At 50.4% G+C, this 22,634-nt stretch overlaps 1 protein-coding gene across 3 annotated transcripts; it reads right to left on the reverse strand.

Moving 5' to 3' along the window:
* Nucleotides 1-1,968: 1,968 nt before the first annotated feature.
* Nucleotides 1,969-22,107, reverse strand: SERPINA6 (serpin family A member 6). Of its 3 annotated transcripts, none has more exons than XM_007094930.3 (5): nucleotides 21,979-22,107; nucleotides 14,872-15,500; nucleotides 8,361-8,631; nucleotides 3,847-3,991; nucleotides 1,969-2,405 (listed from the first exon to the last, which is right to left on the reverse strand). In XM_007094930.3, the coding sequence occupies exons 2-5, from the start codon at nucleotides 15,479-15,481 to the stop codon at nucleotides 2,220-2,222; spliced, it is 1,212 nt and encodes a 403-aa protein (XP_007094992.2). In that variant the 5' UTR covers nucleotides 15,482-15,500; nucleotides 21,979-22,107; the 3' UTR covers nucleotides 1,969-2,219. The 3 variants fall into 3 exon arrangements, with proteins under 3 accessions (XP_007094992.2, XP_042843718.1, XP_042843717.1); XM_042987784.1 differs by lacking the exon at nucleotides 21,979-22,107 and adding an exon at nucleotides 21,094-21,276; XM_042987783.1 differs by lacking the exon at nucleotides 21,979-22,107 and adding an exon at nucleotides 20,987-21,276.
* Between the last annotated feature and the right edge of the window lie 527 nt (nucleotides 22,108-22,634).

Here is a 22,634-nt window from a genome sequence, read left to right on the forward strand (position 1 = left end):
GCTCCCCCATATATTTTCCTTTTTAGTGTTTTCCTGGCTATCGCATTTTATCTTTCTCTATGGGCTTCAAGGTCGTCTTGTCTATCTCCAGGAAAAAAAAGATTTGCTGTTATTTTTTTGGAATACCATTGAATTGTTGCATTAACTTAGGGAAGACTGATAGCTGGGTGATCTCGAGGCATCTTATTTCCATTTGTCCACGTCTAATTTTGCATCTTTTAGGAGCAGTGTTATCATTTTCTCAGTGTAGATTCTTCACATTTCTTGTTTCTTTCTTTCTTTTTTAAGAAAATTTTTGTGTTTGTTTTTATTTTTGAGAGAGAGAGAGACAGACAGACAGAGGGCGAGCGGGGGAGGCACAGAGAGGGAGGGAGACGCGGAATCCAAAGCAGGCTGAGCTGTCAGCACAGAGCCCGACGCGGGCCTTGAACTCATGGACGCTGAGATCATGACCCGTGCCGAAGTTGGACGCTTAACTGAGCCACCCAGGCGCCCCTTGTTTATTTCTAAGTCTTGTATTTTTTTGGTTGCTACTGGATTTCCTCCTCTGTTATTTGTTTAACTGGTTATTTGTGTATATGAAGGTGCTTGTTTTTGCGTGTCGATTCTATATCCTGACAGCTTGCTGAATTCTTTTGTTACGTGAGTTTCTTTTATCCCTGATTTACTAGGGTAATGCAGGTACATTACATGCCTTCTGCAAGTAGGCATGTTTTTTCTTTTTTTAAATTTTTAAAAAAATGTTTATTTACTTAAAAATATTTTTTTTAATGTTTATTTATTTTTGAGAGAGCCAGAGACAGAATGTGAGTGGGTTAGGGGCAGAGAGAGAGGGAGACATAGAAGCAGAGGCAGGCTCCAGGCTCCGAGCTGTCAGCACAGAGCCTGACACGGGGCTCGAACTCACGAGCTGTGAGATCATGACCTGAGCCAAAGTAGGATGCTCAACCGACTGAGCCACCCAGGTGCTCCTTTAGTGTTTCTTATTAAGATGATGGCTTGAGGATTCAGGTCTAGATATACCTTCCATATACATATGAAAGGTATAAATACGCATATTTAAGGAAGTATTCCTATTTCTCAAGATATTCCTATTTCAAGATATTCCTATTTCTCAAGATATATACTTATCTATCCATCCGTTATCTATCATCAATCATCTGTCCAGCTGTCTTCTATCTATTTATGTATCTATCTATCATCTATCATCTATCTATCATCTATCTTTTATCTCATTTAATGTTGTTTGCCCCAAACCAGGAGGGTAAACCTCTTCCTCTGGCAACGTTTCTCTAGCGCCCTCTACTGACAAAGCTTAATATCCTGTCCAGATCCATTTTTGCAGAGCCGCGACAAAGCGAGCATTTGGAGTTTGCAGCATTAAATTGGTAACTATTTTTGCTTTTGACAGTTAATTATATTTTAAAGATGTTTAAACAATATTTTATATATATTTGCATATTTTCCCTTTTGTATGGGTCCAAATTTCCATTTAGAATCTTGTCTCAGCCTAAAGAACTGCTTAAAAATTTTCTTAGCGAAGGTGGCAAACTTTCTCAGCTTTTGTTTCTCTAAACAATAAAAAAAAAATCTTGATTTTTGACTTCGTTTTTGAAAGATTGTTTTGCTTTGCTTCTTTTTTAAAGTTTATTTACTTATTTTGAGAGAGGACGAGAGATCGTGAGGCGGGGAGTGGCAGAGAGAGAGGGAGAGGGAGAGAGAGAATCCCAAGCAGGGCATTCAGGGCTTGATCCCACGACCGTGAGATCATGACCTGAGCTGGTATTGAGAGTCGGGCCTTTAACTGATTGAACCACCCAGGCACCCCTCTCTTTCTTTTTTAAAGGTGTTATGATGTGTGTGTGTGTGTGTGTGTGTGTGTGTATTAGTATTTTAAAGATGTCTTTCTGTTGTGTTTTGGCCTGCATGATTTCTTCTTTTTTAGAAATAATGTCAAACTTACACAAATTTACAAAAACAGTAGTGTTTTCATATGCCCTTCACCCAGCTTCCATGTGTTGCATAACCAGAGCACAATGATCAAAGCCAAGGAAGTACAGCGGCACAATGTTTCATTACGGTCAATCCCAGTTTGTCACCTGCCCCACTACAGAAGAGCCTGGAGAAGACTGGGGGACCCTCCCCCTGCCCAGAGCGTGTCTGTGGGGTCCCTGATGCGCAGAGTCAGCCGGTGCTGGGACTCCCCGGGGGACTCCCCGTTAGGTCGGATTCATGACCTTGCCCAGGAAAAGGCTGCTCCACGTGAAGTGGTCGAAGATCATGACAATGAAGGGCCGGTTGATGTGGACGGCAAGGCGCTTGTACGCCGCCTTCGGCGTGAGCCCGACGGGGGCAGCCGCCTCCAGGCCGCTCTCACTCAGCTGCAGCATAGCCTTATGGACCACCTGTCGGGGAGGGGGGGGCGGAAGGTGGGGGTTGTGCACCTGCTGTGTGTTGGGGGCTTTCCACACCTCGCTTTGAGCCCTCCCACCCTCGGTTCGTGGTGGCAAAGCTGAGGCTCAGAGAGGGTCGCTTGCTGGCTCCCTAGGTGGTGGCCCCAGGATTAGGGCCAACGTCTGTCCACCTCCGGAACCCAGGTGGCACCTAGGCTTCTTCCCTAGAGAGTGGGCAGGTGGAGCCGGCCGCGGGGAGTTTAGGGGGCTCATGGTACTAACTGGACTTCGGTGTCCACATCAGGCACTCCTTCCGGGGTCCTGGGCAAAGGGAGACCTCCCTCCTCCACCCCACTAGTCACATACTAGGGTCCAGTTTATGCAAAGTGCTTGGGCCTGCCCAGGGTGGAAAAGGGACCGTTGAACGGTCTCTCGTTGTGATCAGAATTAGGGAGAATTTCTGAAATCAGCAAAATGCCGGAGTGGCTCGCGTCAGGAGCCTTGGGTGGGTCAGAACTGACTAATAAACAACATCCGAGGGGACGGTGCCTCTCAGCGGCTGGACGGCGAGGAACCGGAGGCTCTGAGAAGCTCCGTAAATGGGCACACGTAGCTAGGAGGAAGCCGAGCGGGGCCAGGGAAGCCTTGGGGTTTGTCCTGGGAAATGAGGTTTCGAGTGGAAGAGACCCAGGGCCAAATGTCACGCCGTTATCCACGAGCTCTGTGGCCGGGGGGGGGGGGGGGGGCGGCGGGGTCATCTACCTTTCTCAAGACAGAGAGGCTCCTCCCCTGAGAGATTGGCTCAGGGCTGGCTGACTCAATCCTTCACGGTATGCGTTTTATCCAGCACATACTGTGTGCTGGAGGGAGGGGCTGCTGCTGCCTCTGGAACTCTGTCCTGTCCCCGTCTGGTTTTGTCACCCACAGGACTGTGAGGTCCCGTGGGGGAAGGGCCCCGTCAGAATAGCGCAGGCATACCCAGTGTCTAGAAGTTTGGGGCACAGAGTGGGTGTTCAATACTTATGTTCTGGAGTGACCAGCAGAACACAGAGCTGACGGATGAAGGGTCATGAGTGTAACGGGTAGACGGGCCGATGTGATTTCACTCAGACGTTTCCCATTTCCCTGGTCCCTTCTTGGTACCGGCCGCCCCCAGTCCTGCCATGATGGCTTGGTTTCCCACCCTGTCCCCCTCTGTGTGGCCCGGCGGAAGGGGCACGCGCCTGGGCTGCGACCCTCCCTTGTCACTAGCTTCCGTGTAACCTTAGAGACATCGCATTTCCCTGCGGAGCCTCCGTTTGCCCTGTTGTAAATAAAAGTAGGGGCGTGGACAAGACCCGGGGCTCTCAACCTGGGGCTCAGAGACCCGTTCGTGAATGGGCTCCGTGTTGCTTATTATATTTGTACCGTGAATTTGGGGGGCTCTAGGGAGACCGGCTCTAGGGACATTTACCTTCGACGCCTTCAGCTGGGCCTCTCGGGTGATGCCGGAGAAATCCGTCCCGTTGACCTGGTCTGCAATGCCCATGTCCCTCAGGATGGCCCTGAGGTCGTAGTCTCCAGAGATGGACACCTTTGGGATGTGTAGGTCCACCTGGCTGCTCGGGGGGCAGGGGGTAAGCAGATGGGGTTAGACTTCCCCTCCCAGGCGACTTCCGTTTCCTCTGTGACCCCTCCGGACCCTGCCTCCCAGCCGGACACACTTTTGGGGAAAAAGAGAAGGGACAGAACAAGAGGCAGGCTTTGTCTCTTTCGCCATCACATGCATGAGCTTCCTCTCTGGGCCTCTGAATTGCTCGATCTTTTCTTCTCGGCTCTTTCTCTGAGTGGATTCCACTTGTGGTACAGCTGGACATTGAAGAAGAGGGTCCCTGAAGGAGTCCTTGTGGTCCCCCAGGCACCCCCTGCAGAAAGGGAGGGGTGGGGGGAGCACCCTGGGAGCATGGTCCTGGCCCCAGCATTGCCGCTAATGCTGTGTAGCTTTAGCCAAGTCCTTGCTTGTCCTCATTTAAAGAGCAAGACAGCGCAGGGGCAGGGCCGTGAGGGCACTTCTCTCCTAGAGGGGAATCAACCTGGTGGATGTCTCCTAGCTTCTGTATTCGCATCCAATGCCTGTGTGTGTGTGTGTGTGTGTGTGTGCGCGCGCACACACACACATACACACACACACACACTCACTCATGCAACCTCAAGGAGTTGGAGCCAACATCTTCAGTTTCCAGATGGAGAGAACCGAACTCAAGAGAAGCTGAAGAATTTCCCCAAAGTCACACCACTGGGAAGCAGCAGAATTGTGAAGAGGTCAGGACTAGTTGCCTCAAAGCCCCATTGCCTCATGGGAAGAGAGAGAGGGAAGGAGGGGGAGAGAGAGAGAGAGAGAGAGAGAGGAGGAGGGCAGAGGAAGGGGTAAGGGGGGAGGGAGGAAGGAGGGGCAGGGAGGGAGGGAGAGAAAGAGCCAGGGAGGGAGGAGGGCAGAGGGAGAAGGGGGGAGGGAGGAGGGGGAGGGAGGGAGGGAGAGAAAGAGACAGGGAGGGAGGAGGGCAGAGGAAGAAGGGGGAGGGAGGAGGGGGAGGGAGGGAGAGAAAGGGAGGGAGGAGGGCAGAGGAAAGAGGGAGGGGGAGGGAGGAAGGGGAGGGAGGAGGGAGAGGGAAGGAGGGACAAGGAAGAGAGATGGAGAGAGGGCTGTCACGAGCTGTGTGTGGGGGCAGTGAGTCTTCCCTAGGAGGTAGGAGACAGCTGGACCCTGAGGGGTGCTGCTCCAGGGAGGGGGGAGGTGATCATTGGAGGGGTGAGGTGGGAGAGTGAGTGACACAAGCCTGGAGGTGAGGACCCCTAGGGTCTGACTTCTAGGACTAGCAGAGTGTCATGTGGATGGAGTAGAGAATTCCTGCCCAATCAAAATTCTGCCTTGGATGTTTGTTTAAAAAAAAAAATCTAGAAGAAAATAGTATGTGTTTTTGATTAAGGTTTTTTAAGCTGAAGTGTTTTAGTGAAGAGCTTATTTTTGGTGTAAAGAGAAGGATTATCCTTCTCATTTTCAACAGAAAAGGAGCCAGAATTTGCTTGATCCGCGGTGCACAACCACCACCGGGGACGCCGTTCCTGAATTCCGGGCTCCCTTGGAAGGGTGGGGGTGGGGCAAGTGAAAGGGTGAGGAGGCAGCGAGGGATCCCTCACGTTGCCCAAACACAGGCTCACGGTCGCACATACCCACCCCACTCCCCCCCCGTGGCCATGCGAAAGGTCAGGTGCGAGGGGTCCAGGACTAAGGACAACTCTGGGGCCCCACGTAGCGCTAGGGCATCTCCGGGAACCACGGAGCTGACCACACGGCTCTTCCCGGCTGGAGTGAGGTCAGACCCCAGGCGTCCATGTCTCCACTCGCAGAATAGGACTAAACTCTCCAGAAGCCCCGGCCCTGAGCAGCTCTCTGAGGCTACGACTCGAAATAAAAATAACTTGAAACCATAAAACCCAAACCCCGCACATGTATTAACATAGCAGAACTTCTTTCTGGATTTTCTGCCAGCGAAGCTCTTGGATTACAAATTTCATTCAACTAGAATTTGTCTCAGTTTTTGCTGCTGTTGCTGCCTGGCCCTGTGGGTGCCCCGGGACACGGCCTCCTGGCCGGGGTTTGTGCCATTTCCTGTCCCATGCATGCTCTGGGCGGCCCTTCCGCTGGCTGAACTTGCCCTCGGGCTTAACACACAGTTCAAGTGGAAAGCAATTCCCTCCGCAGCCCTTTCTGTGGTCCCCTGGGGCAGCCAAGCAATCCTCCCTTCCCTCAGCATCGAACATTTACTTAGCTCCTTTCTGGTCCCGCGAGGACAGAACTGACGTCATTGTACAGTATTAATTCCAGCAGAATCTGTGTTTCTGCTCTCGAATGCATGTCTTTGAAGTCCATCTTTTGTCCTATCCACCTTCTATCCTTTCTGCTTAGCCTAGTACATGGTCTAAGCTGCTGCTTCCATTTGTGTGTATTGAAAGAGGGGCGCCTGGGTGGCTCAGTTGGTTAAGCGAGTGACTTCGGCTCAGGTCACGATCTCACGGTTCGGTTCGTGAGTTCGAGCCCGGCATCGGGCTCTGTGCTGACAGCTCAGAGCCTGGAGCCTGCTTCAAATTCTGTGTTCCGCTCTCTGCCCCTCCCCTGCTCACATTCTGTCTGTCTGTCTGTCTCTCTCTCAAAAAAAATAAACATTAAAAAAATTTTTTTAAAAAGTTACGTGTATTGAAAGAGAGAAAGAAAAGAAAGGAAGGAAGGAGAAGGGAAGGAAGAAAGAAATGGCAAGAAGGAAGAAAGAGAAAGAAAGAAACAACAGAAAGAAAGAAAGAAAGGAGAAAGAAAGGAGGAAGGAAGAGAAAGAAAGGAGAAAGAAAGAAAGGAGAAAGGAAGGAAGAAAGAGAAAGAAAGGAGAAAGAAAGAAAGGAGAAAGGAAGGAAGAAAGAGAAAGAAAAAGGAAAGAAAGAAAGAAAGAGAGGAAGAAAGAAAGGAGAAAGGAAGGAAGAAAGAGAAAGAAAGAAGAAGGAAAGAAAGAAAGGAAGAAAGAAAGGAGAAAGAAAGAAATGAGAAAGAAAGAAAGGAGAAAGGAAGGAAGAAAGAGAAAGAAAGAAGAAGGAAAGAAAGAAAGAAAGAAAGAAAGAAAGAAAGGAGAAAGGAAGGAAGAGAAAGAAAGGAGAAAGAAAGGAGAAAGGAAGAAAGAGAAAGAAAGGAGAAAGAAAGAAAGGAGAAAGGAAGGAAGAAAGAGAAAGAAAGAAGGAAAGAAAGAAAGAAATAAAGGAAGAAAGAAAGGAGAAAGGAAGGAAGAGAAAGAAAGAAAGAAAGAAAGAAAGAAAGAAAGAAAGAAAGAAAAAAGGAAAGGAAAGAAAAGGAAAGGAAAGAAATGGCATCTGTTCTGGAAGCATTCCTGACTACTCCAGACCCCAGTGTCCCCTTCCTCCCCTGAGTCCCCTTTGCCCTTACGGTCTGCACCGCCCCACGCCCCGCCAGGGCCCACGCTGATGGTGCTGCTCGGATTGCTTGCACACAGACACAACTGCAATCTCACGACAGTGAGGATCACGTTCAAGAACATCTATCCCCTCCTCCAAGGTGACCATGATTTTGATTGCCGTCTAACTCAGAGGTGCCTGGGGGGGGGAAATGAGTTCGTTCGTCCATTCATTCATTCATTCATTCATCACGCATCATTCATTCCCAGCTCCCATGCTCAGTCAACCCTCCCTGAGTGTGCACCCCTTGCGTGGGCCTCGGGTTGGGCACGCGTTGGCTGGTTGTCCCTCCCCCCTCCCCACTGGCCCGTGGGCATATACACCCCTCACCCCTTTTCCCTTACTCCTTTATTACCTACCTAGGTCCTTACTTCCTTTTTTTTTTTTTTAATTTTTTAAATATTTATTGATTTTTGAGAGACACTGAGAGAGAGAGAGGGAGAGAGCCAGAGAGCTGGGGAGGGGCAGAGAGAGAGAGGGAGACACGGAATCCGAAGCAGGTTCCAGGCCCCAAGCTGTCAGCACAGAGCCCGATGTGGGGCTCGAACTCACGAACTGAGATCATGACCTGAGCTGAAGTCGGACACTTCACCGACTGAGCCATGTGTTGGCTCTGGGATGAAGGAAACGGTCATTTTGGTGTATTTTTTATGGGGTCTCTCAGGAGTGGTAACCGTGCTCGATTTCAGGGGAAGCAAGATAATAACAACGGGTAAGCGAGGGGCCGGGGGCAGTTGGTGAACACAGTTTAAGCCAACAAATCAGAAACGTGATCACGCAGAAGGTAGCTGTTAGCCTCCCAGGGACGGGGCACCTCACTCTGTGGACTGCCCCAGTGTATCTCAGTGTCAACCGACAGGTGGATGAACAGGTGTGACCTCTCGGTCAGAGAACCTCAGGCCGCTGGGGACCCAGCGGACGGGAAAGCGATGAGCCCCGGAGGGCGGGTCCAGGGGGAGGGCAAGGGCTTACCTGATGGTCAGCGACTCAGACCACCTCTGAATGGTGTCCCTGCTCAGCGCGGCGATGACCGTGTCCATCTTCCCCTCGTCTGGGAGGATGAAGAAGACGGTCCCGTTGCCCGTGTATTCCAGCTGTACCAGCTGGCAGGGGAGCACCCGGTCTTTCAGGTACTTGGTGGGGCTCGACTGGAACATCATGGGCACGGTCACCACGGTGCTCTCGTTCACATAGAAGTTCTCCTCCCTGGTGCTTTCCGGGTCGAAGGGGTGTGCCCACATGCCTGGGAGAGGAGGGAGGGGGAGGGCAGGAGACAGGCCCGTGAGAGTGGGTGACACGAGAGCTCTAGGCCGGGTCGCGGCCCCCACCAGGGAGGCGGGAGGTTCCCGGTAAGGTATGAAATCCCCGGCACTTTTGGGCCTGTTGTATTCTCCACCTCTTGGCACGGACTGAGGGTTCACTCTGTTCCTGAGCTGCTAAAAACAGGAGGAGGGAGACAGAGGAGAATGCTGGGCCTTGGATTTGGGGGTCGGATTCAGGAAACCAGATTTTGCCTCCCACCCGAGCCCAGAGTGGATCCCAGATTGGAGGGCTCTGAAATCTTGTCGAATGGAACTCGGGCTGTGAATTCGAGGTCAGGAGTGGGGGAGGTTTGGAGCAAGGGACCGCCCGTCCCGTCCCCGCGCCTTGACGTCAGCCACAGAAGCCCAGCAGGCCCCCTGGTCCCCCGTGGACCGTGCCCACTCCCCCGAGGGCCACACCCCATTTCCTGCGGGCAAAGTCAGGATAAGATGCCCTTGAGGTCACAGGCTCACACCAGCGGCCGGACTCGAAGCCCTCCGCCGTGTTCCGCGATGGCATCCCGTAGCCTCTCTGCCTGCCTCGTGATGGGGAGCTCACGACCTTCACGGACCAGACTCTCCACCACTGGTCAGCTCTTAACGGGAAGAAAATTGCTTCGAGAGCCAAAGCCCGCCTGATCGTGAGGCCTGTCTGCTGAGCCCCTTCGACCCTTCTGGGCTCATTCCAGGAGACCGTGAGTCCTCTCCCAGGTGACAGAACTCTGGATATTTAAAGACGTGGGCAGATCTCGCCAGGGCCTCCGGTGCTCTCCAGGCCCGGAGATGACTGGGGACCCTGCCTCCTGGGGGTCCCCGGTGTCTTGGATGCCTTCGGCCTGAAAGCCCCGGTGCCCTTGTGAGGTCTCTGTGTCCCAACTGAGGCTGCCTGGAGGTGGCGGCCAGAGCAGAGGTCCAGGCAGGCCTCTCTCCATCCCGCCGCCTGCAGGATCTGCGGACCACAAGGCCAGAACTCTTGTTCTGTTCAGCTTCAATCTCTGTGAAGGGCTCCTAAGGGAGGCAGTAGGGAGAGGTGGGTGGAGGTGGGGAAAGGGCCGGGTGGAGGTGGGGCCTGGAGCCTATGCCCCGCCCCCTCCCTGGTGCCTGAATGTGACGTCGCAGCCTGGCTGTCTCACAGCAAGCGGGATCATTTGAGGGCTTTCAAACCATCCTCCAGAGGAGGCCTGGGACCCCCTGGACTGAAGGCAGTGGTTCACTTACTAAGTGGTCACTTAGTTCACTTACCTGTCCGACTTCCAGCAAAAAAAAAAAAAAAAAAAAAAAGTGAATTTTTTCAGGGTTAGGTTTTTCCTTGGGCACAAAACAAAATACAGAATGGGGCCCGACCTCTATTTTAGGGGATTTTTTTTTCCTTGAAAGTTCTCGGGCCATGAGAACTCGGGGTCGGGAAACTTAAGAATTTATGGGGGCAAACTGGGGAGAGCAAGGATGATTCCTGCAGAAAACCTTCTAACGATATTTTTAGTGTTCTCAAAAAAAAGAAAAAAAGCTGTCGAGAGAGTCCACTAAGTAAGGGACATGCCAGGGACACTTTGCCTGCCCTAAGTTTAGTGACGGATAGCTATGCCACTGCTCATTGCTACTTATTATGCCGGCCTTCTGGAAACATATTAGGGTAGCCCCAGCTTAAACAGGGGCTTGCCACTTAGTTTGGCTGTGTTCCAGAAAATCTGTATACAACAAAGCAGCACACGCCCCTATCGGCTCTCGCAGATTTCTATTTTCAAAGCCGTTTGGATTTTATCACCAGGAACTACTCTTTTCCATCAGCTCAGTCCCACTGTGGTCGTGAGAACATTGAGAAACTGCCAGATGATGTCACCAAATGACGTCACCAAATGACGTCACCAAATGACGGCTGTCCCACAAGCCCCCTCGCAGGCCTTGGAGCACCTCTTCCCCCGTACCTGGGTTTACTACCCTCTGCTTCCAAGGAAGTGCTGCCAGAATCTCTATGCAACCACTGTTGAGCTCCTGCCATGGGCCAAGCACTGTGCAAAGGCACTGGGGCCTCCAAAGAGACAAGGATACCAGGCAGGAGCACACAGTCTGTGGGAGAGATGGCCTGTGGAGTTTGGGGGAGCACTCGGAAACCTTTCTGGGCAAACATTCCCAGAGTCCTTGACCCTCCCGCGATTGAGTGTAAAGAACACGAATGGAAACACCAAAGACCCTGAAGGACCAACTAATATTTGACAAGGGAAACAAGATAACTCAATGGAAAAAGATAGTCTCTTCAATACCTGGTGCTAGGAAAACTGGGTATTCATGCAAAAGAATGAAGCTGGACCCACATCCTACACCACATGCAAAAGTTAACTCAAAGTGAATTAAAGATCGGAAACCATAGGGCACCTGGGTGGCTCAGTCAGTTAAGCATCCGACTCTTGACTTCGGCTCAGCTTATGATCGCGCAGTTCGTGAGTCTGAGCCCCGCATCAGGCTCCGTGCTGACAGTGCAGAGCCTGCTTGGGATTCTCTCTCTCTCCTCTCTCTGCCCCCTCTGTCTCAAAATACATAAATAAACGTAAAAAAAATCTGAAACCATAAGGCTAGAAAACATAGGGAAAAAGAAGCTCCCTGACATTGATTTTGGTGCTGACTTTTTGGAGATGACTCCAGAATCGCAAACAACAAAAGGAGAAATAAACCAGAGGGACACCTCAAACTAAAAAGCTTCTGCACAGCCAAAGATACAATCAACACAACGAGAGGCGGCCTACAGAATGGAAGAAAACATTTGCAGACTGCATATTGGATAAGGGGCTACTATCCCCCATATATAAGGAGCTCATATACTTTGATAGCAGAAAGCAAATAATTCAACTAAAAAATGAGCGGAGGCCTTGAATAGGTATTTTCCCACAGAAGACGTACGAATGGCCAACAGGTACGTGGAAAGGGGCCCGACATCCCTCATCGCCAGGGAAATCCAATCAAAGCCACATGAGCTATCACCTCCCACCTGTGCGTGTGGCTAGTGGCAAAAAGACGAGAGAGAACAAGGGTTGGTGAGGATGTGGAGAAGAAGGAGCCCTCGTGCCCTGCGCGCGGGAACGCAGATCGGTGCAGCAGATTTTACGTGGAAAACGGTAGGGAGGTTCCTCAAAAAGTTAAAAACGGAAATTCCATATGATCCAACAATCCCACTCCTGGGAATACATCAGAAGGAAATTCACTCACCATCTCAAAGAGATAAAGACATTATCTCTACTCCTATGTCCGTCACAGCGTTATTGACAATAACCGAGATGCGGAAGCAACTTAGGTGTCCACTGATGGATGGATGGATGGGTAAAGAAAACGCGTGCACACACACACACACACACACACACACACACACAGGGATATTATTCAGCTACAGAAAAAAGAAGGAAAACCTGCCATTTGTGACCATATGGATGAATCTTGAAGGCATTATCCTAACTGAAATGAGTCGGACACAGGATGACAAATACTGTATGATCTCACAGGTATGTAGAATCTAAAAACCTAGAACTCCTACCACGTGAGGGGATGTGGGTGTCAGCTCGCCTCATCTTGGGGGTCATTTTGCAGTTTGTGCGTATATCAAGTCATCACGCTGTAGGTCTTGAACGCAGGCAATGTTATAAACTAATTATGTCTCAGTAAAAGTGGAGGGAAAAAATTGCTGCCTTGGCCGGGTCAGCCTCACACCCTCCCGGGAGGGACATCGCTGCCAGGTGGGCCTCCAGGCTGGTGCGGAGGATGGAAGACAGAAGGAGGGGAGCTTAACATGACGGTAAGTCTGTCCAGGTAGCATAGAGCTGGGGGGGGGTGCGGTTGGCTAACGGGGGGCACTGAGTAGGAGTTGGAGAGAAGAGAAAAGGGCAAGTGAGGATTCTTTCTGGAGACTATGATCTGGATGAGCTTTGAGGTTGTTGAGAGATACATATTAAATGTGGTTTTTACCTTTTCCCCCCGTTTCACTTGCATTTCTTCAAATATGACTGGTTAACTGAGACCGAACCACCTGAGCGCAGGCTTATAAGGTCTAACAAGATGTTTGTTAAAAATGAGGTGTGGGAAGACTGTAGGGGGTGCTCACGAGAAGCAAGGATTTGCCTGAGGGAATCAGGGGAGGCTTCAAGGAGGAGGTAACTTTTGAGCCAAGATTTGATGAGTGGGAAGAAGTTTTTGGCGCAGGCAGGTTGGGGGGCGGCTCAGGGGACAGAAAGAGTATGGGTTTTGCGGCAGGCAGAATGGCCGCCCAAATATGCCCACATCCTAATTCATGGAACCCGTGACTCTGTTATGGTACATGGCAAGAGGACATTAAGGTTGCCAATCCGGCGATCTAGAGAGGAGGAGATCATTCTGGATTATCCAGGTGGGCCCAGTATCGTCACAAGGGTTTGCTTAAGAGTGGAAGAGGATGGTGGGAGGGGCAGGGGCAGAGGAGAGGTCATGGTCATGTGCTAACAGGCTTTAAGAGCAAACGAAGGGCCCAGCAGCCAAGGAACGCAGGTGGCTTCTAGAAGCTGGGAAGGGCAAGGAACCGATTCTTCCTTGGAGCCTCCGGAAGGAACGTAGCCCCGCCAACACTTTTACTTTAACCGCCGCGTGACCCATTTTGGACTTCTGACCTCCAGCATTGTTAAGATAATAAATCCACATTGTTTTACGCCACCGTGTTTGTGGTGGTTTGTTACAGCAGCCATAGGGAACTAATTCAGGCTTCCATGAGGACAGGTGTGCTCCCGGACCGGAAGGAACTCGGTGTGGTCGGACACTGTGCACGTGTGCATGTGTGTGTGGGCGTGGGCGTGCTGTGTTAAGGTGTGCCTGCGCGTGTAATTGCTCTGTGTGCACACGTGTGTGTGTACAGGTGTGTGCGCGTACGCTCACGTGCACGCTGTGTGTGTGTGTGTGTGTGTGTGTGTGTGAGCGTGCTGTGTGTTGGGAAGTTGGAAAAGGGAAAACGTTGCGATGCGAGGCTAGAGAGGACAGAGAAGCAGATGTCTCTAGGCCAGGGTCCTCAGCCTTGGGATGATAGCCACTCTGGGGCAGATATCATTGTGGGGGCTGTCCTGTGCATTGTAGGAGGCTTAGCGGCCTCTCTGGCCTCTACTTACTAGATGCCAGGAGCACACCCCACTGTACCCGCAGTTGTGACAACCCAAAATGTCTCCAGACACTGCCAAGCGTCCCTGAGGGTGGAAGGAGGAGGTGGAGATTACCCTGGGTTAAGAACCACTGCCGTAGACTAAGGATTATAGATTTTATTCTCAAGGATAAGGTATCCCTTGGGGCGCCTGGGCGGCTCAGTCGGTTAAGGGTCCGACTTCGGCTCAGGTCATGATCTCGCAGTTCACGAGTTCGAGCCCTGCGTCGGGCTCTGTGCTGACGGCTCAGAGCCTGGAGCCTGCTTCAGGTTCCGTGTCTCCCTCTCTCTCTGCCCTTCCCCCACTCACACACACTCTCTCTGTCTCTCTCCCTCTCTCTCTCAAAAATAAATAAACATTAAAAAAAATTAAAAAAAAGAATAATGTATCCCCAAATTATCTGATCATAAATACGATTGGGGGAGGGGGCCTTGTTAAAAATGCAAACTTCTGGGACTTTCTTCCAGCAGTTTTGCTTCAGTACGTCTAGCATGGGCTCTGGAATCTATAATTTTAACAAGTCCCCATGGTGACTTCTATGAACAAGAACTTTGGAACACCCTGCTCCAAACTGGGGAGGAAGGGCTGGAGTTTGGCTGAGATGGCACTTGGTCAGAGCTGGCTGTGAATTCTGGGGGTGTGTGTAGCCTGGGGGCCATCTGGGGGGAGTTTCTGGGGGGCACGGGCTGTGTCTGGCTGGGCTTCCAGCCCCTGGCCCAGTGCCCGACTCCCGGCCAGCACTCAGACAACATACGTAGACCACGGGGCGGTCGGACTGTTCACCATTACATGTTTGGGCCTTGAATGAACCTACCGGAGCTTGGGTGAGTGGCTCAATTCTTCTAGGTGTCATTTTGAACATTTGTAAGATGGTATCATTCTACTTTCCTAAGAGGACTGTGGTGAAGACAGAGATTCCCAGATGAAAATGTGCTTTGTAAAATCCAAGATTTTGCCCAAGAATGCACCCTGGGTTTTGATGGCTCTTACTGTTCTTGGCAATGGGATGGGTGGGATGGTGGTGGGGGGGGGGGGTACCTTTGAAGAAGATGTAGTTGACCAGGACGAGCGTGGCTGAACTATCCAGCTTCGATAACAAGTTCACAATTTTCCCCTGGGTCTTATTTTCGATATACTCATTGATTTGTCTGCTGGCTCCAGCCCAGTCCTCGAAATCCGTAGCCAAGACCTCCAACCCATAGTAGTGCTTGCTGTCTGCTGAGAACGACTCCAGGGGCTCCAGGCTGCGGTCAAGGAACAAGGCGTTACCCATAGCCATCTCCAGTGTGGCGTCTGACTCCTTGTGGAAATGGTGAAGGTGCTGAAAACCCTGGTGGATCTCAGCTTCGGATGTCTTGGTGAGGTTGAAGCCCAGGCCCTGGAGAAGCTGGGCCCGTGTGTAGCCACGGGCGCCCAGGGACAACATAGCTAAGGCCATGGAGATGCTCAAGGGAGAGATGAAGACATTCTCGCCAGGAGCTGAAGCCACTAGATGCCTATATAGGGTAAAGGCAAAGTCAACGTTGTTTGGAGCCAAGTCCCGTTGAGGGCTCCTTGTGCTCACATCGGTGTCGGGGTCCTGAGCCTGGACGGTCCAGAGGTCACTGGTGGATAGCCAGAGGAAACAGGTGCACAGGGAAAGCAGCATTGTCCAGGATGGTCCAGCCCTGCCAAATCAGGAACGCTCATTAGACAATGTGGGGCCTCCAAGGCGGTGGGGCATGGCGAAAAGGTGGGCAGAAGACCCCATGGAAGGCCCCATTCAAGCCTCAGTTCCTTCCTCCCCATTGGCTGTGTGACCTGGGGCAAGTCAGGACTCTGGGCCTCAACTTCCTCATCTGAAAGTATGATTATACCTGCTATGATTTATCAAGTACCTACCAGGCGCTCAATGCTGACCTATGTGTTTTGCCTATATTTCTCATTTAATCCTCACTGACAAACAAATCAAGTAGGTATTATTATTATGATTTGACGTAGGCAGAAAGGGAGGCCCAGGAAGGTTAAATATCTGACCAAGTGATACATTCAAAGAACTGAAAGAAGAAAACTATCAACTAAGAATCCTGTACCTGGCAAAACAATCCTTTCAAAAAAATTTTTTTAATGTTTATTTATTTTTGAGAGATAGAGCATGAGTGGGGCAGGGGCAGAGACAGAGAGAATCGGAAACAGGCTCCAGGCTCTAAGCTATCAGCGCAGAGCCCGATGCGGGGCTCGAACTTGGGAACGGTGACATCATGACCTGAGCTGAAGTCGAATGCTTAACCGACTGAGCCACCCAGGTGCCTGGGTAAAACCATCCCTTAACAATGAGGGAGAAATCTAGACAGTCCCAGATGAACAAAAGCTGGGGGAGTTCACTGCCACTAGACCTCACCTGTAAGAAATGCTGAAGGGAGCCCTTCTGGTTGAAATGAAAGGATAAATAAATACCATCTATAGGAAGAAATAAAATCTCTCGTGAAGGTAAATATATGAGCAATTAGAAAAACTTGTATTATTGTAATTTTGCTTTCTAACTCCACTTTTAATTTTTGATATGATTTAAAAGACAAATCCATGAAAAGCAATTATTAGTCTATGTTTTTGGATACACAACGAATGAAGATGTGATTTGTGACTTAAGCAACTGAAAGGATGGGCGGTATGGAGCTGCATAGGAACAAGGTTTTTGTATGCTGTTGAAATTAAGCTGGCATAAATTCAAGTGAGAGTGTTATAACTTTAGGGGGTTAAACGTAATTTCCATGGTAACCATACCAAATCCAGACAGAGAACCTAGAAAGAAAGAAAACTACAGATAAATATTGCTTATGAGCATTGACGTAAAAATCATCAGCAAAATCCTAGCAACTAGAATTCAGCAGTACATTAACAGGATTACACACTATGACCAAGTGGGATTTATTTCTGGAATGCAAGGATGGTTCCACATGTAAAAATCAACCAGTGTGCTATATAGCACATTAACAGGACGAAGAAAAAAAAAGACCACGATCATCTCAGTTGATGCAGAAAAAGCATCAACTTTGGCATTATTCCACACAGCCTTTCAAGATAAAAGCATTTAGCAAACTAGGACTAAAAGGAAGCACTTCAATAAAATTAAAAAAAAAAAAAAAACAACATATATGAAAGGCCCACAGCTAATGTAATGGTGAAAGATTGAAAACTTTTCATCTAAGATTTGGAACGACGCGTGATGCCTGCTTTTGCCTTTTCTACTTAACGCAGTCCTGGAAGCTCTAGCCAGAGAAATTAGGCAAGAAAAAGGCATCCAAATTGGAAAGGAAGAAGTGAAATTATCTCTGCTCATAGGCAACCTGATCAACATCACAGAAACATGTGGAAAACACTAAAGATTCTACAAAAGCTCTGCTAGAACCAATAAATAAATTCAGCAAAGTGACAGGCTACAAAATCAACACACACACACACACACACACACACACACACACACTAATCAGTTCTGTTTCCATATACTAACAACGAACAAGCTGGAAAGGAAATTAACAAAACAATTCCATTTACAATAGTATCAAAAAGAATAAAATACTTAGGAGTTAACTAAGGAGGTATAAGACTTGTGCACTGAAAACTGCAAAACGTGGCTGAAAGAAACTACAGAAGAGATAAATAAATGAACAGACATGCTGTGTTCATGGATTGGAGGACTTAATATTCTTAAAGTTGTCAACATTACCCTAAGACATCTACTGATTAGACGCAATCCTTATCAAAATCCCAATGATGCAATGTGCAGAAATAGGAAAATCCATTGAGAATTCGTAGAGAATCTCAAGGGAACTTGAATAGCCAAAAATGGGCTTGAGAAAGAAGAACAGAGTTGGAGATCTCATACTTCCTGATTTTTACATTCCTCAACGTAAGGGAGAAATAAAACTCAGAAGAAAACATAGAGAAAATACTCCGTGACACTGGATTTAGTGATGATTTCTTGGACATGACACTAAAGGTACAAGCAACAAAAGAAACATTAGACATACTGGATTCTTTAAAAATTCTTGTTCACGCAATAGAGTAGAAAGGCAACCCACAAAATGGGGGAGAATATTTGCAAATGCCATATCCGATAAACGACAAACATCCAGAGTAGAGAAAAACTCAAGTACAAAAAAATAAAAAAAAATCCAATTCAAAAAATGGGCCAAGATGTTGAGTACACATCTCTTCAAAGAAGGTATACAGATGGCCAACAGGCACGTGAAGAGATGCTCACATTGACGTCATTGGGGAAATGCAAATCAAAACCACAATGAGATACAACTCAGACCCATTAGCGTGGCTATTTCAAAAATCAAACCGAACCGCAACAGCCAAACAGAAAACAGGTGTTGGATATGGAGGACTTGGAGACCCTGTACCTTGCTGGTGGGGACGGTAAATGGTGTAGCCGGGTGGAAAAGACAACAGCAGTGCCTCAAAAAACTAAACACAGAGTTACCATATGACCTAGCGATTCTTCTGAGCATATACACAAAAAAATTGGAAGCAGAGATTTGAGCAGATATTTGTACACTCCGATGTTCACAACGGCATTATTCACAGTAACAACAACAACAAAAAATGCATACAATCCAAATGTCCATCAATGGATGAAAAGATAAATAAAAGGTGGTTGTATAAAGGAAACACTCCTGTGTTTCTCCTTTCCTCTCGCCCGACTGCCACGCTTCCCTCTGACGCCAAGTATGAGGGTTTTCCACACCCCGGGCAATTCTCCACCACCAGCTGGATGCCCTACAGTGTAACTCAATTCTGACACTATCCACCCCTGCAGGTTAAGGGCTCTCAGCTCCCACAAGACTGCCCACCCCTGACTTCAGATGCCAATCACAAGTCCCAGCTTGTCACCCTGTACTTCTGACTGGCTGTAAATCAAGGTTCCCATGACCATCTCACCGGGTTTGATAATTTGCTAGACCGGGCTCACAGAACTCAGGGAAACACTTACTTACAGTTTATAATAAAGGACAGAATAAGGAGTATGAATCAACAGCCAGACAAAGAGATTTATAGGGCGAGGTCCAGACGGGTCCCAAGCACAGGAGCTCCTGTCTCCCAGAGAAAGGGGCGGGGGGGGAGGGGCGGTGAGACTGAAAATTCCAAGCTTCTGATCATGGCTTGCTCTTTCCTGGACCAGCCCCATCCTGAAGCTATCCAGGCCCCTAGCAAAAGTCACCTCATTAGAACAACAGACACTGCTACTGCCCAGGAAGTTCCAAGGGATTTAGGAACTCTGCATCAGGAAGCAGGGGCAGAGACCAAATATTAGAACGTGAGTTGCTCCCGATGCTCTTATCACTTAGGAAATTACAAGGATTTTAGGAGCTCGGTGTCAGCAACCAGGGGGCAGGGACCGATATATATTCTTTCTTTTATTTCACAGTGTTATATGGATGCTGGAAACGGCTGCACAGCAGTATGGAGGTACATAATGCCACTGAACTGGACATTTGAAAATAATTTAAAAGATCAATCTTTTGTATATTTTATCACTATAAGAAACTTAAAGAAGGGGCTCCTGGGTGGCTCAGTCGGTTAAGCGTCCGACTTCGGCTCCGGTCATGATCTCACGGCTCGTGAGTTCGAGCCCCACGTCGGGCTCCGTGCTGACAGTTCAGAGCCTGGAGCCTGCTGGGGATTCTGCGTCTCCCTCTCTCCCTCTCCCCCTCCCCCGTTCACACTCTGTTTCTCTGTCTCTCAAAAAATTATAAATAAATGCTAAAAGAAAAAAAAAAAAGAAAATTAAGGAGAAAAAGACATACAGACCCTTTTCAAAGATGTTTGGTAAGAGCAATTAAAAAAAATGCAGCCAAGGTCAAAACCAGTAAGTGAACGTTCTACCTGCAGGGCTGCTGGTCCCCAGCTCCCCTGTGCTTTAGGGAGCTACCTGTATCCCAGTAAAGGAGAAGGAGCAGGACCCCCTGCACTGCCCCGCCTAGGGGACCCACCATTCTGGAAGGGGGCCGGGAGCCCACAGTGAAGACAGTACCCCCAGGAGAACGTGGTGCACTCTGATTTGGGGACCACTGGTCTGTTCTGGAACACCCCGAGGCCCTGGCATGCTCCAAAACCAGCACCTCGTGAGCGACAGATGCAACTCCCACCCCCACCCCTCTTCCAGGCCCCTCCACACTCCTGCGTGTCCCCCTCCGTGTGGTGGGACGAGTCCTGCTGAAGTTCCCTGCCCTGTGCTCCCTGCTCCTTTCCTTTCCTGCTTTGACAACAGCCCTGTTGCCCTCCCCTCCCTTCTCGGCTGCCTGGCTTTCATTTTCCTGGTCTTGTGGGAGGCCACGCTGCATTAGGAGCCCAGCATTGCTGTTTATGAACCAGGTGACATGCGTGGACTGTTTAAACTCTGCCTCAGTTTCCTCAGTATAATTACAGAGTTGGTAATAATACCCACCACTGGCCTTTCCCCCTTTGACCTTCTGATTTTCTGGTATTTGCTTCCTTGTTCTAGTCTCAGAGCACAGTCCACGTCTGGGGCCTGTCACCTCTTCCAGGATTAGCAGCCGCCCCTCCCTGGTGTCCTTGCCCCTGTTCCGCGGAGCCCTCCCTCCCCTCTGCAGCCAGAGGCATCTTTTCAAAATTCAAGCCATTGGCCATTCTCCTGCTGAGTGGCTCCCGGCTGTTTCCAGGAGGGGTTGGTCCTCCATAACGTGGCCCAAGGGGGTGGTCATGACTCTGTGCCTGGTGACAGCCCTGCCTCAGCCTCAGATCTGGTCCCTTGAAGTCTGAGCCACAGCACTGCTGGGTATCTCGGCGGCCATCCTTCCAGCACGTACCAGACCTTCAGCCCTCTGCCAGGGGACAGTTCCACTGTTTGTGGAGCAGGGCTCTGGCCTGGGAGCTAGGGACAAAGACGGACCCGCCCCAGTCCTGCCCCGCGTGGCTCCACTCTGCAGACCTATCCTTCCCCTGCCTTGCCTGGCTCACCTCCTTTTGCCCCTGGGCACGTAGAGCCCAGCCCTCCTCCAGGAGACCTGCTCTCTATGCCTCCCTGTTGTGGCCCCATCACACTGCAGCGAAGTCTCTGCCTTAGCCCCGTCCCCTCCACACCCGCTTGGAGCCCTCCGGGGCAAGGACCTGGTGCGGGGCGCAGCCGGGAGCGGGGCTGGCTTACCCCAGTTACGAGTTCTTGCTTCCCTCCTCTTCCTGTTGTTTCTGGAACTTCAGGCCTCATCCCCTCCTGGGTTAATCCTCCAAGGTAAGGATTGAAACTCTACCCACCTTGTGCGATTGTGAGATTGTCGTGAATACCAGTCACAGCTGTTATTAGTGCCTTCGTATGTGGCCTCACTCAATGGGTCGTCCTGGGCCCACTTTACAGATGAGAGAATTGAGGCCCAGGGAGGTAGAGTAACCTGTTCAGAGCTGACATTCTGAGCCCTGCAGCCTGGCCTCAGAGCCTGGGCCGAGCCCTTCTGCCCTTCTCTACAGGAAGCTAAGTGATGAGGGTAAAATAGCTCTCCAAAAAGTGCCCGGCCGCGTCACAATGCAGTGTCCACAATCGTGGTGACTTTCATTTCATGTCTGTCCCCCTCGTCGCTCATGTTTGCAGTGATGCTCCAAACACACACCCACCGCGTTCTTTATTTTCACAAACGCCCCTGTGGGCCAGGTGCCGTCTCGGGGCCCTCTGCATTTAACCTTCCGCACACGTGGTGTCGCGCACAGTCCTGTTCCATCTGCAGGGTCCCTGCCCCGGGTGAACCAGGGGTGGCAGGCGTGTGCGACCCTGCGGCACGCCCGGTGTCCCTGCCCGCATCCCCCGGCAGGGGGCGCTGCCTCGCACCCGTCCAGCCCAGCTGTCACAGCCTTGTGCTATTCGGCAGGGCTTAGGAGCCTCGGCCAAGGGACCGATGGGAATGACTCTCAGCTCGGTGTCAAGCCCTGCGAGCCTGGAGGCCGGGGGAAATCACATCCGCATGGGTGACCCACAGACTCCGCCAAAGCCTCCCAGCGTCACTGCTCCTATAGCCTCGTATCACTGCTGGCTGCCCTAATGCTCGGTGCCCGTTAAAAAAAATCACAGAAGTAAGATGCAGTCCTGGCTTCGTTCTGGTGGCGGCGGGGCAGGAGCGGGAGGGACGGGCGGTGTTCGGTGTTACTCACGGTCTGCAAAGGGCTGAGGCTGCAACCGCCGGCCTAGTCCCGGGCCCCAGGAGGCGTACAGTAAGCCGGCGGGGCGCCACCGCTAAATCTTGTTTGCCAGCTTCCCCGCTGGTTAATGGTTAGAGGGGGGCCAGTGGCCTTCACCATTTGGTGGTCCCCTCCCCCCCGACATTAACCAATGGGAGGCTTTTCCAGGAAATTTGAGCAAACACAGCAACGCTGCAAGTTAACTTTCCTCTCCGGGCAATTCCCTGAATTTTATTTTTAATATCAAAATGTGGCCGCGGTTGCGTCAGTGCCTGTGGTTGCCTGGCGGCAGCTGGCGCGGAAGCCGCAGGTGCCCTTAATTAGCACAATGGCACCCGACACCTGTGGAGAACCAGGTGCCAAGCTTGGGCTGGGGATGAGTCCTGCAAGGGTTCTGGCTTCCAGGGGACCTCCGTCCGGTGGGAGAGAGGCATGGAATGAAAGCAGCCGCGTGCTTCCCGCAGATGATCTCACTTGCTCTGCACAATGACTTTATGAAGTGGGGACAGTTCTTACCACTTTTGTTTAGATGAGGCGACTGAGAGAGCTTCCCTTGGGATTCTGATCCAAGACCACTCAACTCGAAAGTCTAGCGCCTTCCCTCTTTCCCACATTTTTATTCTCTTTTG

This window comes from Panthera tigris, chromosome B3 (genome assembly GCF_018350195.1).
Source record: "Panthera tigris isolate Pti1 chromosome B3, P.tigris_Pti1_mat1.1, whole genome shotgun sequence".
Classification (NCBI taxonomy): Eukaryota; Metazoa; Chordata; class Mammalia; order Carnivora; family Felidae; genus Panthera; species Panthera tigris.